This window comes from Corapipo altera, unplaced genomic scaffold (assembly GCF_003945725.1).
Source record: "Corapipo altera isolate COAL_440 unplaced genomic scaffold, ASM394572v1 23, whole genome shotgun sequence".
Taxonomy (NCBI): Eukaryota; Metazoa; Chordata; class Aves; order Passeriformes; family Pipridae; genus Corapipo; species Corapipo altera.
Genome location: NW_020884878.1, coordinates 6,259,383 through 6,278,013, shown reverse-complemented (window position 1 = coordinate 6,278,013; position 18,631 = coordinate 6,259,383). Strand labels below are relative to the sequence as shown.

At 38.3% G+C, this 18,631-nt stretch overlaps 1 protein-coding gene across 1 annotated transcript in view; it reads left to right on the top strand.

The window, feature by feature from the left end:
- Positions 1-158: 158 nt before the first annotated feature.
- The window catches only part of PPP2R5C (protein phosphatase 2 regulatory subunit B'gamma), a 50,071-nt gene continuing 31,598 nt past the window's right edge, over positions 159-18,631 (top strand). Inside the window, exon 1 of the mRNA XM_027637775.1 lies at positions 159-405. Within this exon, the coding sequence (XP_027493576.1) occupies positions 312-405 (94 nt within the window). The 5' untranslated portion in view covers positions 159-311. The remainder of the gene's footprint in view (positions 406-18,631) is intronic.

Below are 18,631 nucleotides of genomic sequence, written 5' to 3'. Positions count from 1 at the left end.
ATAAAAAACCTAAATAAACTCCCCCAACCAACCAAAGGCAGCGGCCCCGTCATCTCCGCAGCCGCTCCGGGGGCGCGGGCGGAGCGCGGGTTGCGGGGGGAGCCCCGCACCGGCCGCCGCTCATTCGCGGCCTCCTCGGTGTCATTTGAAGTTGCTGCCGTCGGCCAATGGGGCTCCTCCCGCCCGCTGACATCACTCCCCAGCCAGTTCCCTCCAGCTGCAGAGCGCTTCAGTTTCTGTCTTTTTTTAAACTAAAATGGAGGCTGGTTTCTTGCCTTAAGGAATACAGTGCTGTGCCTGCTGGAGCCTAGATGTTGACATGTAACAGAGCTGGCAGCAGGATGGTGGTTGACGCAGCCAATTCCAATGGGCCGTTCCAGCCCGTGGCCCTTTTGCATATTAGAGGTGAGTTATTGTGCGGGTGAGAGTGATTCGCGACCCTCTGACGAGCGAATAAATGGCTATTGTGGAGCTCGGAGAAGGGGAGCAGGAAGTCCTTTGTAGCCCGGTCCCTCTCGGTTTGTTACAGCCGCAGTAAAACCGGCGGAGAGCAAAGCACGTTTTGTATTAACCGTGTTTGGGGAAGGTTTAAGAATTCGGGAAGGCATTGCTTACATAGTTAAAAGCAGGTTTTACTGCTTTCTGCCGTAACTCTCCCATCCCCCTTTCAAGCTGTGCTGATGTCAAAGGATGTGAAGTCACTACCCCAGAAAGGTACTGAGTGGGGGAGGGAAAAACCAAGTTATCCCTATACCGTTTCTGTAGAAGAAGGGCAAACCTTTGGTGTGCTGTGAAGCCTTTTTTTTTGTGTGTGAATTGTTCAGATAGAGCCCCATTGAAGTGCTCTGCAGCTTGTAAAAGAATTGGAAGTGTTGTCGGGGAGGAAGGGGGGAAAAGATGTGACATTCATTATGAAAATATCCTTTATGTATTCAGAAGGCATTTCCCAGAAGAGATGCATTTCGGCTTTAACAAGGAACCTCTTATGTGCCTATTGCGTTGTGCAGTTCTGAATGTTCAGTTTCTTCACAGAATATGTTCTTTTGGGTTTATAGAATTTGTGCATTGCAATTCTACATTTTATATCATTTGTTGGGAAAATACATGTTGGTATGACGCTTCTGTGTAACACTTGTGTATCTCTTGTTCTGAATTTTTTTGCTTACTAAAATTTTGCATTGTTTTGGGTGTTTTTGATGTATTTTTTAGCTGCTTTTTTTTTTTGATGTCTTCCTTAAGGTGGTTTTGCTTTAGAACTTTATGAAAGCAGAACGTGTATTAGCTGGGATCAGCACACCTTGAACAATGGCATTTATATTCAAGAAACACAGCTCAATTACCTTTGCTTCTCAGCTTACACCGGTGTAGGCTAAATGTTAGTACTGGAAAGAATATTTTTTTCATTAATACTCCATACACTGAAAAAATTTTGCTTTGGAAGTTTATGAAACCCCAACTGTTCAGAAGTCTGCTCCTTTAAGTAGTAGCCCTGTTCTTTGTGTATTAAAAAATTTTGCTTTACCTTTTAAAAGAACCATGTCCTTCTCCATCTGAAGTGGGACTGGGTAAATTCTAGAAGACTCTAATTTTGGTCTGTGACTGGGGAGGAAATGCAATAAAATTCTCTTGATTTGGAGTAAGGACTGTGCTTGTTGTCAAGGGTATATAAATGCAGCTGCATGACCTGTGGACAGGCTGTCGCTTTTCATCCTGCACAAATCACCTTAATTCTCAAATAGATACTGCTTTTTGGAAGGGGAAAAGCACCATCTTTTAAAGATGCAAGTCAGGAAAACAAACCAAGGTTGGAATCAGAATGATGAAGTGTTGTAATGATTGACCTTAATCATCCTTTGTTATCATATGATAGCAAGGTTCTTGTCACTGGACTTCTTATCCCTGTTGCTGCTCCAATGAAATATGTAACTGTGGAAACAATGGATTTTAAGAAACTATTCTGAAATTTCCTTTCCTAACACCTACATTTTTGGTACACTGGATAGTATAGTACTAAAGTAGAGGTTAAAGGGGGTTTGTGGTTTGGGTATTTTTTGGGTGGTGTGGTTTTTTTCTGTTTGTTTGGTTTCATTTTTTTTTAGTGGATTATGAGAGTAGACTTTCTTATAAGCAATTAAAGAATAACTGGCAGATTGTTTTTCATTTTTCAGGTGGTAGGAAATAAGATGGGTCTCTGTAATTATAGCTCAGAGGAGTTTCTTGACATTGGGAGAGGAAAATCTTCTCTTCCATACACACATGTATATAGAAGTTGTTTTAGGTTTTTTGTGTGTACTTTATCTCATCAGCTGCAGTGATGCTACCAGTAGTGATGCTTCCAGAAGGAAGCCTGTCAGAACAATATATACAAAATTAATGGCAGTAAAAATTAACTGGTAATTCTGAACCCTAATGACACATTATTACCATTTGTCCCAATGCATACTTCTTCTACAGTTGTCCTTTTGCATCATCTGTTGCATTACAGGATTAAATTTCTAGTAGAAGTGCTCCTCTTGGCAACTGTAAGAGCTAAAACTTCAAGGTCAAGGACCAGTGGTAGGGGCACAAGCCCTGCAGGTGTTTTTGGTGGATCTAGTTTGTTGAAATAGAAAAGATATTTCTTTATCACCAATTTAATACAATCTTTAAAGTTTTGAGATGGTGTAGTTACCATATTTGACCCTAATGTTACTTCTAAAATAATATGTGAAGCATTGTGGACTGCACTGTCAGTACTTCGTTGAAAATAAAAATTGCAGTCTTGCTTTTAAAGTTAATTCTAAAACATTCTCTGTACCTGGATCATAAGGACTATGTGATGTTTGCAGAATAAAAAGGAAATATTCAGCAAACTCCTGTCCCATGCGAGATCAGAACCTTTCTCCTGCCCGTCCTGAGCTGTAGACAGGTCTATTAGCTGGGTTGCTTACGGCTTTGCTGAAAAGAAGTAGGAAAAACAGATGCAGGTGTTTTTTAAAAATTATGTTAAATTCTTGTGAATAGGAAGTAAGGGTGTCAGAATTTTACTGACTGCTGTTGCTGACAGCAGTTATCTGCACCATTGCCAAGAGAAGGAACAGTAGGTATTTGTAGGATAGGAGGTGTCAGGACCCAAATACCCCATCTTCCAGCAGTTTATTTGGCTGCCGGTGCTCAAGTTGATCTTGGATGTGGTGCAGCCATTTAATCCTGATTCGGGCTGCTGTGGAAAGAGCTGTGAGAAGTCTTGTCAAGGTTCCCCTTTGCTTCAGGAGATGTCTTTAAGCTCAGGCCTCTGGCCTTGGTTGTTGCCTCAACAAGGTTGCAGCTGTGTGGTTGTCCAGTCACATGCCTCGCTGATCTGGATCCCGATGTGTTGGCTCCCAGTTTGCTGTGCTGCCTCACTGTGCGCTTGTTCAGCAACCATGGGACTGTCGGCTGCCCCTGATTGCTGTCAGCACACCTGCTCTCCCTTCTTCATTCAGGTACTCTGAGACTGTGCCCTTTGTCACAGCCATAGACTGTTGGCAGCTGTTCAAGACCAATGTGTAGAAATCAGATCTGCAGAAGGTGACTTTTGACCCATCACCGGAAAAAAACAAGCATCAAAAGAGACTAATCCATGCTGAATGCAAGTGGTGTGGCACCACTGCTGTACATTATTTGCTTGTGCTGAAAGCGCTGGCTGAGAGAGTGTTTTGCCTTCTGGGTAGTGAGCCCTTGGTCATTCCACCTGCCACAGGCTTTCCTGGATATCCGAGTAATGCTACTGCTGTATTGATCTTTCCGGAGCGCAGAGATAGTGCATAATGGTCGTCTGAGTTGCTTGTCACTGATTTTCCGTGACATGAACTCAAAACTTAGTTGTATTGGAATGATACAAAGCTTCCAGAAAAATTACAGTTTCACTTTGAGCAGCTGTTATGGCCTTGGAATAACAACTGTGGTTTGCGATCATCGGTAGGGACTTGAGCTTGTGAAACAAATGGTGTAGCTAAAGGAACTTCTCATGGGATATCTGCGTGAAGAGCTCCTTTAGAATCTTTGTGCATCGACAGGCCACCAGCCATGAAAATGATGTTAGGACAGCACAGAGGGTTATTAGGTATCAGGAATTTTAACATTTTTGCAACAAGGAAGGAAGCAGACCTGGATGGATGCATCTTCCTCTTTATGGAGCTCTTCTGGCAGCTAAAGCCCTACCTAGGGTGATGGAAGTGCACTCAAGGTCCTGACTGGAGGATCCACATAAATGAGGTGAAGCTTGGGGAAGGGAATCAAGACCTTTAGATTTCCATCTCAGCACTTCAAGCAAAGCAAGCAGTTGTAAAAGCAGCATGGATTAGGACAAAGAGTAAACTAGACTTAGGAGTTACCAGTTCATATTTTCTGTTGAGAGTTGGCCTGCTCAAAGCCATAACTGTATGTACAGAATGCAGTTACAGGTAGAAAATAATTGTATTTCATTCTGTTAGGCAGAATATGAATATTCATGGCAGGGCAAACATTTTTCATTAGGAATACAGTTTGATGTTAATAAGAAAAATCTCCTAATATTGTTTTGTCAGTGCATAGAAGTAGCCCAGATGCCATTGTTTTCATGAACTCAAGTCACACATTTGAACAAAACTCTGCTCTGACCTGGCAAAGTTAGCAGAATATAAAAGTTACTTTAATGGATTAGTTGCTGACTGGCTGGGACTGGTAATGTCTGTTCATGCTTTTCAAAAATTATTTTGAAGTTGTTTTGCAAGACATACTGGAAGTTGTGTGGGAAGTAGGGTGAGAACACCCTGATATTATGTTAACTCAAACTGATGCTTCCTGTAGGCTGTAACCTGTATCAAATCTCTCATTGTCCATCTTTCTCCTCTGTCTTCCAGGGCAGCAAATGTTTTTTGTTTTGTAACTTCAACTTGTCATTATTGAAGTTACTTTAGATTTTGTTAAAGATGCTTTGACTTTTTTTTCAAAGATGATGTGAACTTAGTCCGTTCTTTCTATGTGCTCCTTGTACATATTCATCTTGAATAAAGGATCATGGAAGGTATTCCAGGTTCCATCTTTGCATCGTTCTCTTCTTCAGGGCTAAAAATGTCAGTAGCAATGTTATTGTGATGCAAGTATCTGAGTGTTTAGATAGAAATTTGCGTGATCCTCAAAGGTGGTGAAAAATAGTTGTTTTGTTGGGCAATTTATTTCTTAAAGGAGAAAAGCTCAGCACTTTCATTTTAGAAAGAACTCAGTATGTGGCAGTAGCCATTCATCTCATGATGTACAAAGGAGGCTGAAAGGCCTGAGTTTGTTTGGCCTGAAGAAGGGAAGGTTAGTGGGAGATCTCAGTTCGAGTAACTGTTTGGAGGGTTTACAGCACAGAGCCAGGCTCTTCTCAGAGATCCACAGGGACTGAATGAGAAGGAACTGCTGTGAGTGGCAACACCAGAGATGGCAGTTGTACATAAGGAGAAAAAATTGTCACCCTAGAAGTGGTTAAACACTGGAACGTGATTCCAAAAGGGGCTGTGAAATCTCTGTGGTTGGAGATACTTTGAGTGGACAATGCTATGAGCAGCCAGGTTTTTGTAGCTCACCCTGCTTTGAGTGGGGGGTTAGACTAGCAGAAATGACAGTCTCTCCTGGTGAAAATTATTCTATGATTCTGTCACTCTTTGGTGCATATGAATCCAAAAAAATGACTGGACTTGCTGTCACTTAAAATATTACAATATCAATTTTAGTGTATGTTTAAAAAAAAGTCAAACAGAAATATTATTATTGTAAACAGGTTTCTTCCCCTTCTTTTCTCTCTAGTTACTAAGGCAGACTTTTTAATATGTTTGGTGGCCAGTGTGCCTATTACTTTTACCTCTATTAACTCTAAAGTTTTTGTGTTCATGGTGTTTTAAATGGTTTTTAATTATTTTTACTGTGTTTCAGCAAACTGTTAAAGATGGGTGACTTGAACCACGTGCAGTATTAAAAATATTGGCACACTAAAAGGATGTTTTGTTCATTTCTAAATCTTTTGTTAGGAGCTCAGCAGTAGTAAAAACATGTAGCAGGTATGTGTTTTTCAGAACAACCATAACTCTTCTGAGTAAGCTAGAATTCATAAATGTACGCAGCTATCTCACCCACATTTCTTTACATTTATCAGCTTTTGGAAAGTTCTAATAAATTTAATTACTTTGGTTCAGTACGGTGAGATTTTTCTGTAGCTCTTTTTAACAAGCTTTAAGCTGACAATGCTACAGCTTTTAACAAGCTGTGTGACCTTGCTATTCATCTTCTGTGGTGTTGATGAAAATGTTGAACAGTGTAATTTCTAACTCAGAATCTTACAACATGTTTCTGGTAATCTTCCTGCATTATGAAAACATGATGTTAAAAGTATAAAAATACCAGGATAATTGTCACCAACTTTCTAATACTTTCCAAGAACTCGATACCTTTCAAGCATAGTTTCCTTTTTACATGCTCAGTTTGCCTTTTTTTGGTGTTAATATATTATTATAGTCTGAAACCGGCCTATGCTGATTATAAAAGCATACCTAAAAATCGTAAAGTCACTTTTCACGCTACTGATTTTTTGCTGTTATTGTGTTCTGCAGTGAAAAATGAATTTGGTTTATTCCTTCTGTATTTTCTGTATAACTATGATCTTCACCTTCATATGCATCTTGCACTTTCCACATAAGTAGGTTATTTTAAGGATGATAAACTTAATTGGTCTGAACATATATGTTTATTTAAATATTAATTTCCTTTAATTCTTTAGCACATTTAAATGTAGTAAACAGTCTCTCTTTGTCGTGAGAAGTGAGCAAAGTCTTCCTGGGAAGATACATAGAGAGTCATATTAATTTTTTTTTTAGAGGCGCTTCCATTGCAGTGATGAATCGTGTTAATTCTCTTTGAGTGAATTTAAATTTTGAAATTTAAGGCTTGTTTATACCTTTGTGGAAATATGCCTGTGCAGAAGACTTTTAAAACTGTTTTCTCCCCTGCCAATCCAATAAATGGGATTTCCCATGGCCAGCATGCAACCTCTGTACTGCTTGTGGGTCCTAGTTGTTGTTGGTTCTGGACCTAATGGATAAACTGCAGCTGAGATTTAAAGGAGATAAAAATACTTGTTCTTCCCTTTTCTCCCCTATCAGCCAGTTATAATTTGGTAACTTGAAGGGGTGAGAACAGGTATCAACCCTGTGTATGGATTGTTATTTTCCTTCCAAGCCACCTGGACTTCATTGGTACTCAGCCTGACTCCTGGAGCTCATAGTTGCCCATCTTGCTGCAAGTTTCCGATATCTCTTAGAAAGTTCTCAGCCACTGCTGCTCTTTGACCTGCTTAATGACTTGTATGGAATTGTCAGTTTTGAAACCCATCCACTGTTCCTTTAGATAAGCATTGCCTCAAAAAGGAGAAGCAAGACCATCTTCCTCAAGGACAAGCAGCAGTTGTCTTCTTAGTGAACCCAGGCCTCTTGTATATATAAAATTGTGAAATGTTTTATCAGTATTAGCTAATCACCTGAATTGTCAAAGGACTCATATTGGTACGAATTACTCTGTTATTGTATTACTTCTTGTACGGTTTTGCTGGATTTTTTCAAAGGACATTCAGGCATTGACTGATGGGCTTTTAATGTATCTACCCAAGAAGCTCATGGAGAGTGTTTTTAGTACTTGACCAAGAGCAGATTTAAAGGAGATTGCTTAGTTATCTCTCTCTCCTGCTGTGTTTAACACGGTGATGTGCTTATTAACTCTCCACTTACCGTGCATAGCTTTGTGTCAGAGGGTATCTTTTACCTTGTTACTGCCTTTACTCTTTGTTCTCTGTCACTCTTTTTTGACTTTGTTGGGTTGCTTTTACCTTTGTGTAGACCCTTTGCCTATATAGAGAGTGTAGGTAGAGGTTCTGCTGCTGGAAACAATGAGACTGTTAAGTGTTCATACTGCATGTAAAATATCTAAGTCAAAACTATAATATGTTTCTAGAGGGGACTTTTTGTTGAGCTGAAAATTCCATGAAATTATAGGAAGGTAGTCAGCTGGAATTTTTCCATTGCATTTACTAACTCATGGGGTGACTTGCATGCCCTTTCAAGGGAGCAGAATTGTACTGGCATAAATGCATGTGTCCTCCAATTTTTACTCATAATGTTTTGTGATTTTTGCTATGAAATAAATTTTAAAGTTAAAATTAAGCATCATCTGTTTCTGAGCAAAATTTTTATTTCCATTTTTGTTCAAAACTTTTAATAATTAATTTAAACTTCTGTAAAATCAGCTAATTTGTGCCTTGTACTATCAAATACTGTTAGCTACTAAAACCACACTGTAAACCACTCAGATTAAGTGAGCACCAGAAATGTTTAATAGATTATTTACACCTTATGCAGACAAGATGTTCATCTGTTAGAGGTGGCCTTTATGCTCTAACCTTTATGCCAGAGGTAAACACCTTGTACCAGTGAAAGCAGAGTCTTGTCAGCCTAAGGGGCTGGTGCTTGTCCTCCCCCTGCACCATTGTGTGTGCACGTTGAGTATGGGGTGTTTTAAAGGCACATCTGCACATCTTTCAATCAATTCCACTTAATTCACGTACAAATCACGTGGTACTGTTTCTGCTATAGCTTGCAATTAAGTTCTCTTTTTCACATGCAGTTAAACTTAGAGCTGAGGTCTGACTCTGGGTTGTTATCAATACTGGAAGTGACAGCTTTGTGTCAAGTTTTGTAATTTCTACTGGTAACAATCTGGATTTTATGAAGTAAATATTTTCTTCATAAGGTACACAACATAAAAATTAAACATGAAATGTTAATTGTAAAAGTGAATTTAAAAATTGTTCATTTTGGACTTTCCTAGTTGTTTGCAGCAGTCTACTAATTTGAAACACTTTTTCATTTTGAGAATTTTAATGGAAGACTTTTAATTTGGATTAAAGCTACCAGCTGTGTGGCTTCACATAGCCTCTAGAACCAGATTCTGCTATTGCTTTTATATTCAAAGTGAACACATAACTATGTCAGTGATGTTTCAAAAGTATCCTCCCTTCATTCAAGTCATATTGGAAAGAAAACTTGAACAAAATTATCAAAACCTGGGGGGGAAAAAGTTTTCTGTCCTTTGGTTATAAGTTTTCTTTAAAATTTTTTCCAAACAAACTGTAACCGTTCTAGTCATAACACTTTCTTTCTTTCTTTCTTTCTTCTAACTTATTCTCGGAATGTTTTTATACTTCTTGCTGCTGTTACATCCAATTTTCTATATAACGTGTTTTAAAACCCAAAAATTTATGCACAGGGGTTCTTTGAGGACTGTCTGTTATTTGCATGCTGTAAAAACTTCTGAGTTGTTCTTGTCCCTGTAGGAAATTAAGATTTTTTTTTTGACCTTTGAATTGGAATAAATGCATTGTCTCAGAAGTAAAATTTTGACTATATACTTCACTGCATAACTTTTCTCACTCCATATTGGAAACTCAATAATCATAAATGTAGCTTCAAGAATAAAGCACCCTAAAGCTTTTTTTTTAAATGGAAGAAATTAAAACAAATTGCTTTCATTGCACGTCTAAATCTTCATTTAAAAAGCAACAATGTAAATAAAATAATGAATGTTTTGGGAAATGTGCTGGGAGTGAGATGTCTAAACATGTCTAGGACTTTTGGACATGCAGTAGTGGATCAGTTTTGGATTCATAGTTAATACAACCAAGCAACTTGTTTGTGCCCTGTAAATTTACAGGTTTATTGGAGGGTCCAATTTAAATGTGTTACATACTGTAAGTCACTCTTTCTGCTGTGTGAGAGGGGTGGAAATTATTAGCAGACTGTCAGTTTTTCTGGCAGTTAAGGGATATACTCTGTTAGGGATGCTGTTGGCAATAGGTACATTTTCTGTTCTTACTAGAATTCTGTTGTGAGACTGGAGATTAGTTTGACCAGAGACTGGAGACATTTGTTTGAAGGAAACGTGTGTGTTTTCAGACAAATATGATATGAAGAAAATAATGTTGGATTGTGCAGGAATGATTTTTGGATTGAATGGGAAATTATTATGCACTTAATTCCTGATAAAGCGAGCAGGTATATTGTATCTTTAATCTTCTTAAAATATGGTTATGTTGAAAGCAGGTATTTTATTACATTTTAAAATGGGCATGATTGGCTTTCTACTGTATTTGAATCAAAACTTTCCTTGCTGAAAAGTAACTTTATTTCCTAAGAGGGAATTGCCTGTAAGTGCTGTTAGCATTTGACATGGTCAGCCAGCATTGGCTGCTAAGCAAGTTACTGACCTAGTTCTAAATATATTTCTTTTTCTTCTTCCCAAAACATTGTCACTGTTGTGCTTGACCGTTTCTTTTACCTGTATCACCTGATACTGGGTACCTAAATTTCACAGGCATATGGGACTAAGGAAGAGTTGCTTATGCCAAAAAATGTGGAAAACCATAAACTGAATTGGAAGATAGGTTTTTTCCAGGGAATACAAAAAAAAACAAACCCAAACAAAGGAAAACCAAGCAAACAAGAAAAAAAAAACCACCAAGCCTCCCCAGCAAACCTACTCCATCCCCAAAAAATCCAAAATACACACAAAAAAACCCATACAGGGGATGTAAGTTAGAATCTATTAAGTCCATTAAGAAATTGCTCTTAACATTACCACAGAAGTCCTGGCAGTTTCCGGTGATACTTTTGCATATCTTGTAATGACTGCTGGAATTTTTAATGTTGTTTGGTGACTTGGGGTGATTTTAAATGTTCGTCAGCCATTCAGGACCTTAGTTTGCATCTCAGCTCTGAGTGATCTGTTTGAGCTCTTCCTATGAATAGACATTTCAAAAGGCCTATTCCCCGTCCTATTTCTAATATTGAAAAGAGTGGAGAATTTAGAAAGCAGATTCAAAGTTGTCATCAAGGAAGGATTATGAAAGTTTTTGTTAATTTGAAAATCAATGTCAGCGTTAGAGAAGCAGGAAAGTGCTTGTAACCCAAGCTCATAACTGCCCAGGGACTGGGCATTTGCTTTAGGTTGCACTGGGGTATGAAACACTTCAGTTTGACTGTGGAGAACCAGCAGTGTGGCTTTTCTTCATGCTTTGTAATTTATTGTGTCATCTATTTCTAAGCCAACACATGACCCAGCTTGTGATATCTATTAGTGATTATTTTAAGTATCATCATTGAATTCACCTGTTTTTTCATGGAGAAAGCAACCCCCAGGTTTAACATATGTACAGGGAGCGAGGAGAGGAGGAAGCAGGCTGATAGACTCTGGAGAGGGAACCAAGTTGTTTTGCGTTTTGGCAGTTTGTTGTTCCTTGAATGATGTTTACCATGGATGTGTGACAGGTACCATTGATAAGTTATTCAAACTTGAGAGCAGTATCTGACTAGAATTAGGGGGTGGTGTGTGGAGTTTGGGTGTGTTTATAGCAGATGTTTAGGCTCGATTAGCTGATACTTATTTCATCCAAGTGTCCAAAGTGGCAGAGTTTATTCAGCAGTTCACGTTTTTCTTCAGTTTACTTAATGTAAATCTTCTGAGTTACACCATGCCCTTCAGTTATGCTACAGAACAAAATTCAAGTCTGGCCTCACCACTGTAGTGGTTCATTTTTTCAGAGAGATTGTTGCATATATTTTAAAACAATTTTAAAGTTTTCAAATGCAGTCGAAGATGTTGCATAACTGTGTTTTTACACTGTGAGAATGGATTGAAGTACACTCTATTGGCTAGGAAATGGAGGATTTTTCTCTTAGTATTTTGTGTTTAAAATGAATTGTGCTGTCATATTAACTGTATGTATGCTAAAAAGCTCTACTGTAAATTCCTTATGGGTTTGGTTTCTCTTCCCTGTTAAGACACTTTTTTCTTCCATTGTCTATTTGATTATCCTCCCTGTCATTTTTCTGCCTCATTTTCAGGTGGAACTTCCATTTCATTAGCTCAAGCCCATTTCGGCTTGTTTCACATGTCATTTCCTGTATAAGCATTCCTGTTTTTCCTCTTTATGCTTTGAAGTATTTATACAGTTACCACTTTTACACTTCACTTTCTATTTTTAAGCATTTTAATATAGTCTAAAAATCCTTATTTGTCTTAAATATGATTACAAATATATTCTTAAGGGTTTTCTTTAATTTCTTATGGCTTCTAAGAAAATAGTTGACTTCTGATAAAGCTCTTTGTAAAGCAGGAACTTGGTGCAGCATGGTGTTGGTCCACTTTTGAAAAATTATTAGATAATTTGATGCGCATATTATTCACTATTGATCTACTTTTACCATCATTACACTTATGATGTGCACCTGGAAAAAAGGTATTGGCAGTAATTTCAGTGCCTCAGGTCGTTTAGTGTGTAAAAATTATACCAAATAGTTTAAAATGACAGCAGGCTTTTTTCCTATTTCATTATCAGTCAGTCCTTAAAATCTCCCATCTCAAATCTTTGACAGTTAAATGTCATTACTTAGTTCCTCTATCCTCAAAACCACAGTGTAATCTTGGAGTTAGGAGATAGCTGCCACCAGCACTGGATTCCCCAAGGACTGGAGCTTTCAGAGGGGATTAGTATTGTAAAGCACCTGTTTTGAGCTCCACTCCAGGACTGACAAAACATGTGCTTCTCATTCCTTTCAGGCTCTCTTATTCCCTGGGTTTCTTGCAGTGGTGTCTTTTTTTTTTTTTTAGTTGCTGTTTAATTAGTCTGATAATGGCTATTTGATTCTAACAGCCCTTGCCTTTTGAGTTGTTTTCCATTACATGGAAAAAACATTACTTTAGAATTCTCATAATCCAATGAAAAGCCACTGTTCTGAATGAAAATTTAGCCAAGAGATTTCTTTATGTGGAAACCAGCAATGTTAAATACTGTGTACCTTAATGAATTCCATGTTGCTCTTGCCTTCCCCCTCCCCACTTCTGTATCATACAATCATATCATGGAATGGGTTGGGTTGGAAGGAACTTTAAATATCATCCAGTTCCAAACCTCCTGCCATGGGTGGGGACACCTTCCACTAGATCAGGTTCCTCAAAGCCCCATCCAACCTGGCCTTGAACATTTCCAGGGATGGGCACTCACAACTTCTCTGGGCAACCTGTTCCAGTGCCTCACCACCCTCACAGTAAAGAATTTCTTCCTAATATCTAATCTAAACCCGACCTCTGTCAGTTTAAGGCCCTTACCCTTGTCTTATCCCTACATGCTCTTGTAAGAAGTTCCTCTCCAGCTCTCTTGTAGCACATTTAGGTACTGGAAGATGCTATAAGGTCTCCCCAGGTTCTTGTTTTATCCAGAACAATCCCTGCTCTCTCATCCTGTCTTCATAGATAAGATGTTCCAGCCCTCTAAGCATCTTCATCACCCTTCTCTGGGCTCACTCCAGCAGGTCCACATCCTTCCTGTGTTCGAGCCCCCAGATTTGGACACATGATAAGGATTAGTTTTTAAAACTTATTTTTTATCAGTATTTAGGGAAGTAGTTATCATGTTTTGGGTGTCAGTCTTTCAGGTGTGTTACCAATTATGAAGCAGCAGCAGTTAGGAACAGTGCAATTTTTCCAAATGCAGGGAAATGAAAAGCAGAGAGGTTTTTTTTCAATTACAAATTTCTGTAGAAATTTCTGTTTCTGAAGAACAGCCAAAAGGTATTTCTGGCAGCAGCAGCTCAGTTCCCTGAATGCAAAGGCATGGACATTATAGCCTGTGATTGCAGCTGGTTCTCATTCCCCCCTCTCCTGAATACCTGGATCGTCATGGGGCTGCACAAAAGCAGCTGATGCAGACGAGGGTCACACTTAGGAAGTTTCAGTTGGATGACCAAGTACTGCTTGAGGCTGGGAACTTCCCTCCTGCATCCACCTACCCTTCTAAATGGCCTCAAACAAAAGAGCTTTACTATGATAATAGCTGGTTGGAGTAGTGAGTGTTTTCTTGTAAACCTTATGGAAGCTCTAAGTACTTGTAAAATATTTTTAATTACTGGTCAGAAGTTATTTGGGAATCAGGAGCTTGTTGTAGATCAGAATGAAAGTCTATCTAATCTTCAGTGTCCTGTTTCCAATGGGAAATGTGCTAAGTGTTTTAAAAAAAAAAAAAGCATTGAGAGCTGCTCTGTAGGAATGTTAACAGGTATCATACATGGTAATCGGAGAAGGACCTTAAACTTACAGCTCAATTCTTCCAGAGTAAGCCTGCATTCTTTAATGACACTTTACTTCACTAACATGTGCATGCCTTTATTTTCCTTCAATAGTGAACTAAAGAGTGGAAGTCTGTTCCTCTTCTGTGCCACTAAAAATGTTTATATGTGATGCTCTCTTGAGAGTAATACAGGGACTCTTTTTCCATGAGTGTTCCTGTGACTTTGGTTGCTGTGGCCATTTCTCTTGTTTTAAGCATTTCTTTTGGCAAAGGAATGTTTCTGCAGGGTCAATAATGTTCCAAATAAAAGAATATAAACAGCAGTATGTTCTGTGTATTCACTAGCCCGATGTATCCCTACAACATCTTGCCTGCATTGATTTATCTGCAGCCAAACTCTCACTGCTAGGGTAGCTAGTTATAGTATAAAGTGTATTGTATATAATTATAGTACTTTCTTGTATTCCTTGAGTTTATTTTTATGTGCTGCTAGAAGTAATAGCTTTAATTAAACTTATCCGTGCATGAATGAGAAGTTTTCTTTCACGTGCCACCCACTTATTTCCAATATCACATATTAAGGTAGAATACTGTTAACTGGGAGAGTGTCATCTCTAACTAGTATTAATTATTGTCATCGAGATTTCAGTAAAATCAGTGAAAACTATAAAGACTTTGTCAAATAATAGAAATGCAGTGAAAATTATTCCAGAACAGTATTCCATGCTTTGAATCAGAATGGTAATTAAACCATTTCTAAATAAAGTAAATATTTTAAATGAGATTTTATCAAATGTTAGACCAACTTTTTTAGTATTTTTCTAGGTTTTTTCTGATTTTTCTCATTTTTAAGGACTTGAGCACTAATTCTGGAAAAAGTGCTAATTCTGGTAAATCTATGTTTTGACAGATAATATTGTTTTTTCTGTACTTCTTAGTTCCTCTGCCTTCATGTCTGGCAATTTCCACTTCTCTTACCCAAGATACTGAGCTCTGTTCTGTGAAAAAATGCTGCCATGGTACTGTCAACTGAAATATCTTAAGAGAACATTGCAAGATATTGGATTCCCCTTGTTGACGTACAACTATACAGTGCAAATTACAAAGCTTCACTAAAGCTTTAATACTGCCTTTTTTGACAATGAACATGAAATTTGAAATGCACTTTTGAAATGCCAATGAACGTGATATTTTGAAATGCACAAATACTTTTGACCAGCAGAAGGGACCTGTTACCAATATATTTAGAGATACGTTCTGAGTAGCACCACAGTAGACAATTAAAGGTTGTTTTTCCGTATCATTAAAAATGTTAGTCCTTCATTAGGTTTGCAGGCATGTTTCATAATGTATATTGTCTGCTTGCAAGTAAGAGTCATCTTACATGCTCAGACTCTTGCTCTACACCAGTGTCTTAAGGAAGCAGTTACTTTCAGCATATGATTTTTAGTTAGTCTCTTCTTCTATGACCTTGTTTTTGCACATACTCCTTCTCCTTTTTGTGGCGGTTTGTGTATTCTTTGACTTAAACTTCTGTGTGTGTTTCTGTGTTAAAAAATCTAACTGCCCGCTCAAAATGAGAGGAGCTTTATTTACTGTGTGTGCACATAATCTGATTGGTAGCTGTGGGCATTTGATAGTTTTAAAGAAAAAAAAGAGCTCATTTTCTTTCAAGGAAATGGGGACCTGTCAGCCAAGCAAAACTGGTGCCTCTGCCAAGCCTTTATGTGTGAGCAAAAAAGTGTTCACTCAACTGAGATGAATTTTCTCTTCTATGTGTATTTTCTGTAAATTATCAACCATGTCTCTTTTTTTCTGCTTTCAAAATGGTATAACATAGTGAGTTTTAATGACCACAGATTGTGGGTTTTGGTAGAAATTATATCATCTGTTCTTTGTGTGAGGAGTGACCTAAAACTTGAAATTTCTAGCTTTATTTCAGTTCCAATCTGTACTAGAAAACAGCTGTTTTGTGTGACATCTCTGGTTCACCTGCTTGTCCTGCTTTGCATTTTGACCTCCATCCAGCAACTGTTAAGTTACACTGTTATCATAGAAAAATGACCTTCAATGAAAAAGGTGGGGAGATCAATCACCAGTGCCCAGTGATGTCACAGTTACAACACAAAACTAAAAATCTAATTTTTGGATTTGAAGGAACATAAAAAATGTTATTCAGAGAACAGTAAGTCTCTACAGTCCCACAATGCACAAATATTCATGTGTCATAGAAAACTAAACATATGTTCCGGCACTTAAAGCCTGAACTTTGGTCTCTTCTCGTTTATTTTTACTTTTCCTAATTTTCTTAAACCAGGCATAATTTGCTTTAATATGAAGACAGGGAAAACGATTTGTTAGAATATTAGCAATGCTTTAGTTCTTTAGCTAAACTGTATATTACAAAAAAATAGTGCCTTCTCAGGGGGCTGTAGTTTACTGGTAAATTCTGGGTGCAAAATGATGCCACATCCTGTCTGAGCAGCAAGTGAGAATGAGGACAGTTCCCTGGGCGAAGTCTGTTTGCAGTGAGGTCATTCACCTTTCACTCGCAGTAGGAATGGCTGAAGGCATACCTGAAGCTTCCAAGGAATCTGTTTCCATTCAAAGTTAAGTGTTTAAATTAAAGCTTTTCCAGCCAATCATTTGTGTTCTGCTAAGGCAGTCGGTAGCTGAGTACCTGATCTTTCCCTGACTGTTTCAAACAGCAGTATGGACTGAAAGTGCTGCCTTTCAGAGTGAGACACTGGTCTAGTTAGTCTGATATAAAAGCACAGCTGGCATCAATGATACAGTGGAAAGTAACTTATTTTATACTCATCAGTATATAGACAAGTTCATGGCAAGACCATAGTCTAAGATGATGTAGAAAATGTTAAACTGAATAGCTATTTCTGTATCAATACTGTGTTAAAACAGAAGGGGTAGAGCTTGCATCTCTGTAGATTGTGCAACTTGAAAAAATCTCTGAAAAACCCAAACAAGACAAAAAGCTGATCCCTCAGTCCAGAGACTTATCTTGCTGTTGTAGTACCTTCCTTCTTTTGGTACTTTTTCCAGTGTATATTTCTATCTTACAAAAAGGACAGTAGGATAAAAGCTTAGGCATAAAATATGCCATAATAATATTTCTGTAGATCTGTGTTAGGAATTACTGGACATTTAGTCCAAGTGTGAGACTGACCTCTCTTCTGATTCTGAAGAGCTATATTTCTGTTCCAGTAGAAGACCAGAAATGGTCCTCATTTGAAGTGTGAGTAGTGATAAGGGATAAGTGTTTGGAGTGAATAAAAAGTCTTAAGATTATTCTCGTGCTACTGTTTAGAAACAAGTGCTGTGAACATTATGTAAATAGTGGCTAGCAATTGGAGGGGAAGTGGAATATATGGGGATTTTATTTTATTTGATTGAGGGGGTGTTTGATCTGCTTGGGTTTAGTTTGGTTGGGTTTGTTTTTTTTTAAAAACATTGCTCAGTGAATAGCTCCAAATGTCAGTTTTGGTGTAATTTTAAGGAGTAGCTTCTGCATAACTGTGGCCTTCCCATAGTCACTGGGGAATGGAGCACCAGAGTTGCACAAGTATGGAATTTTTTTACCTGATGACATTCTCTTCAAATGTGTCAGTTAACTTAAGCAACTGGATGTGGGGGGTTTTCGCTTAATTGAAATGGTGATTTGGAAATCACAATGCATTTAACTGAAAGAACATAACCAGGTAGTCCCTGGCACGTGGCTGAGGATAAATGGCTTGTCAGGGTGTCCTAGAGTTCCTCTGCAGTTGTGCATACATGTTCTACACAAAAAGTATGGCCTACTCAACTCAGCTTCTTAGCCACCTCCTGTTTTCTGTCATGCTGCAATCATCCTTTCAAACCTGAAAAGTGAAGATGATCCTGGTTTCATGGCAGGTACTCCAGACAAGCAGCAGAAGAGATGTGAGGTCTGGACACTTGAAAGCTGTGTGTGAACACTCTTAGAGGAGGAGGATGCATCTCACCTGTGTAAACAAAACACAGTTCCTTAGAAATACGTGAGGTTTTCAGTCTGTATAAAGATCTCTCAAATGGAATAATGAGAGTGACTGAGATATAACGACTTCAGAATAAATGGCAAGGGAGATCTCTTGCCTTGGTGAGGGTGTTTCTTGACCCTTGTGGCTGTCAGTCTTTAACTTTCGTGACTAGTAGTAATTACATCTTTAATGCTTCCTCTCCTTTAAGGTTAGTGTACAGTAAATCACTGTAATTGTATGTCCATTACTTGTATAATTGTAGTCTGTATTTAGGCTTTGGATTTTGTGGAGTATACATTCATAGCACAGGTATCCATCCCTATGTGTAACTGTTGTTACTCTTCAGGTTGAACCACTTTCCATTTTACAGTTAATTGGGAAAAGTTTGCCACTCCAACCACTTTGCATGTCTGAGACTTTTTACATTCAGGTCATAAATTTGACTGCCTTTCAGTATGCAAACTGCTTG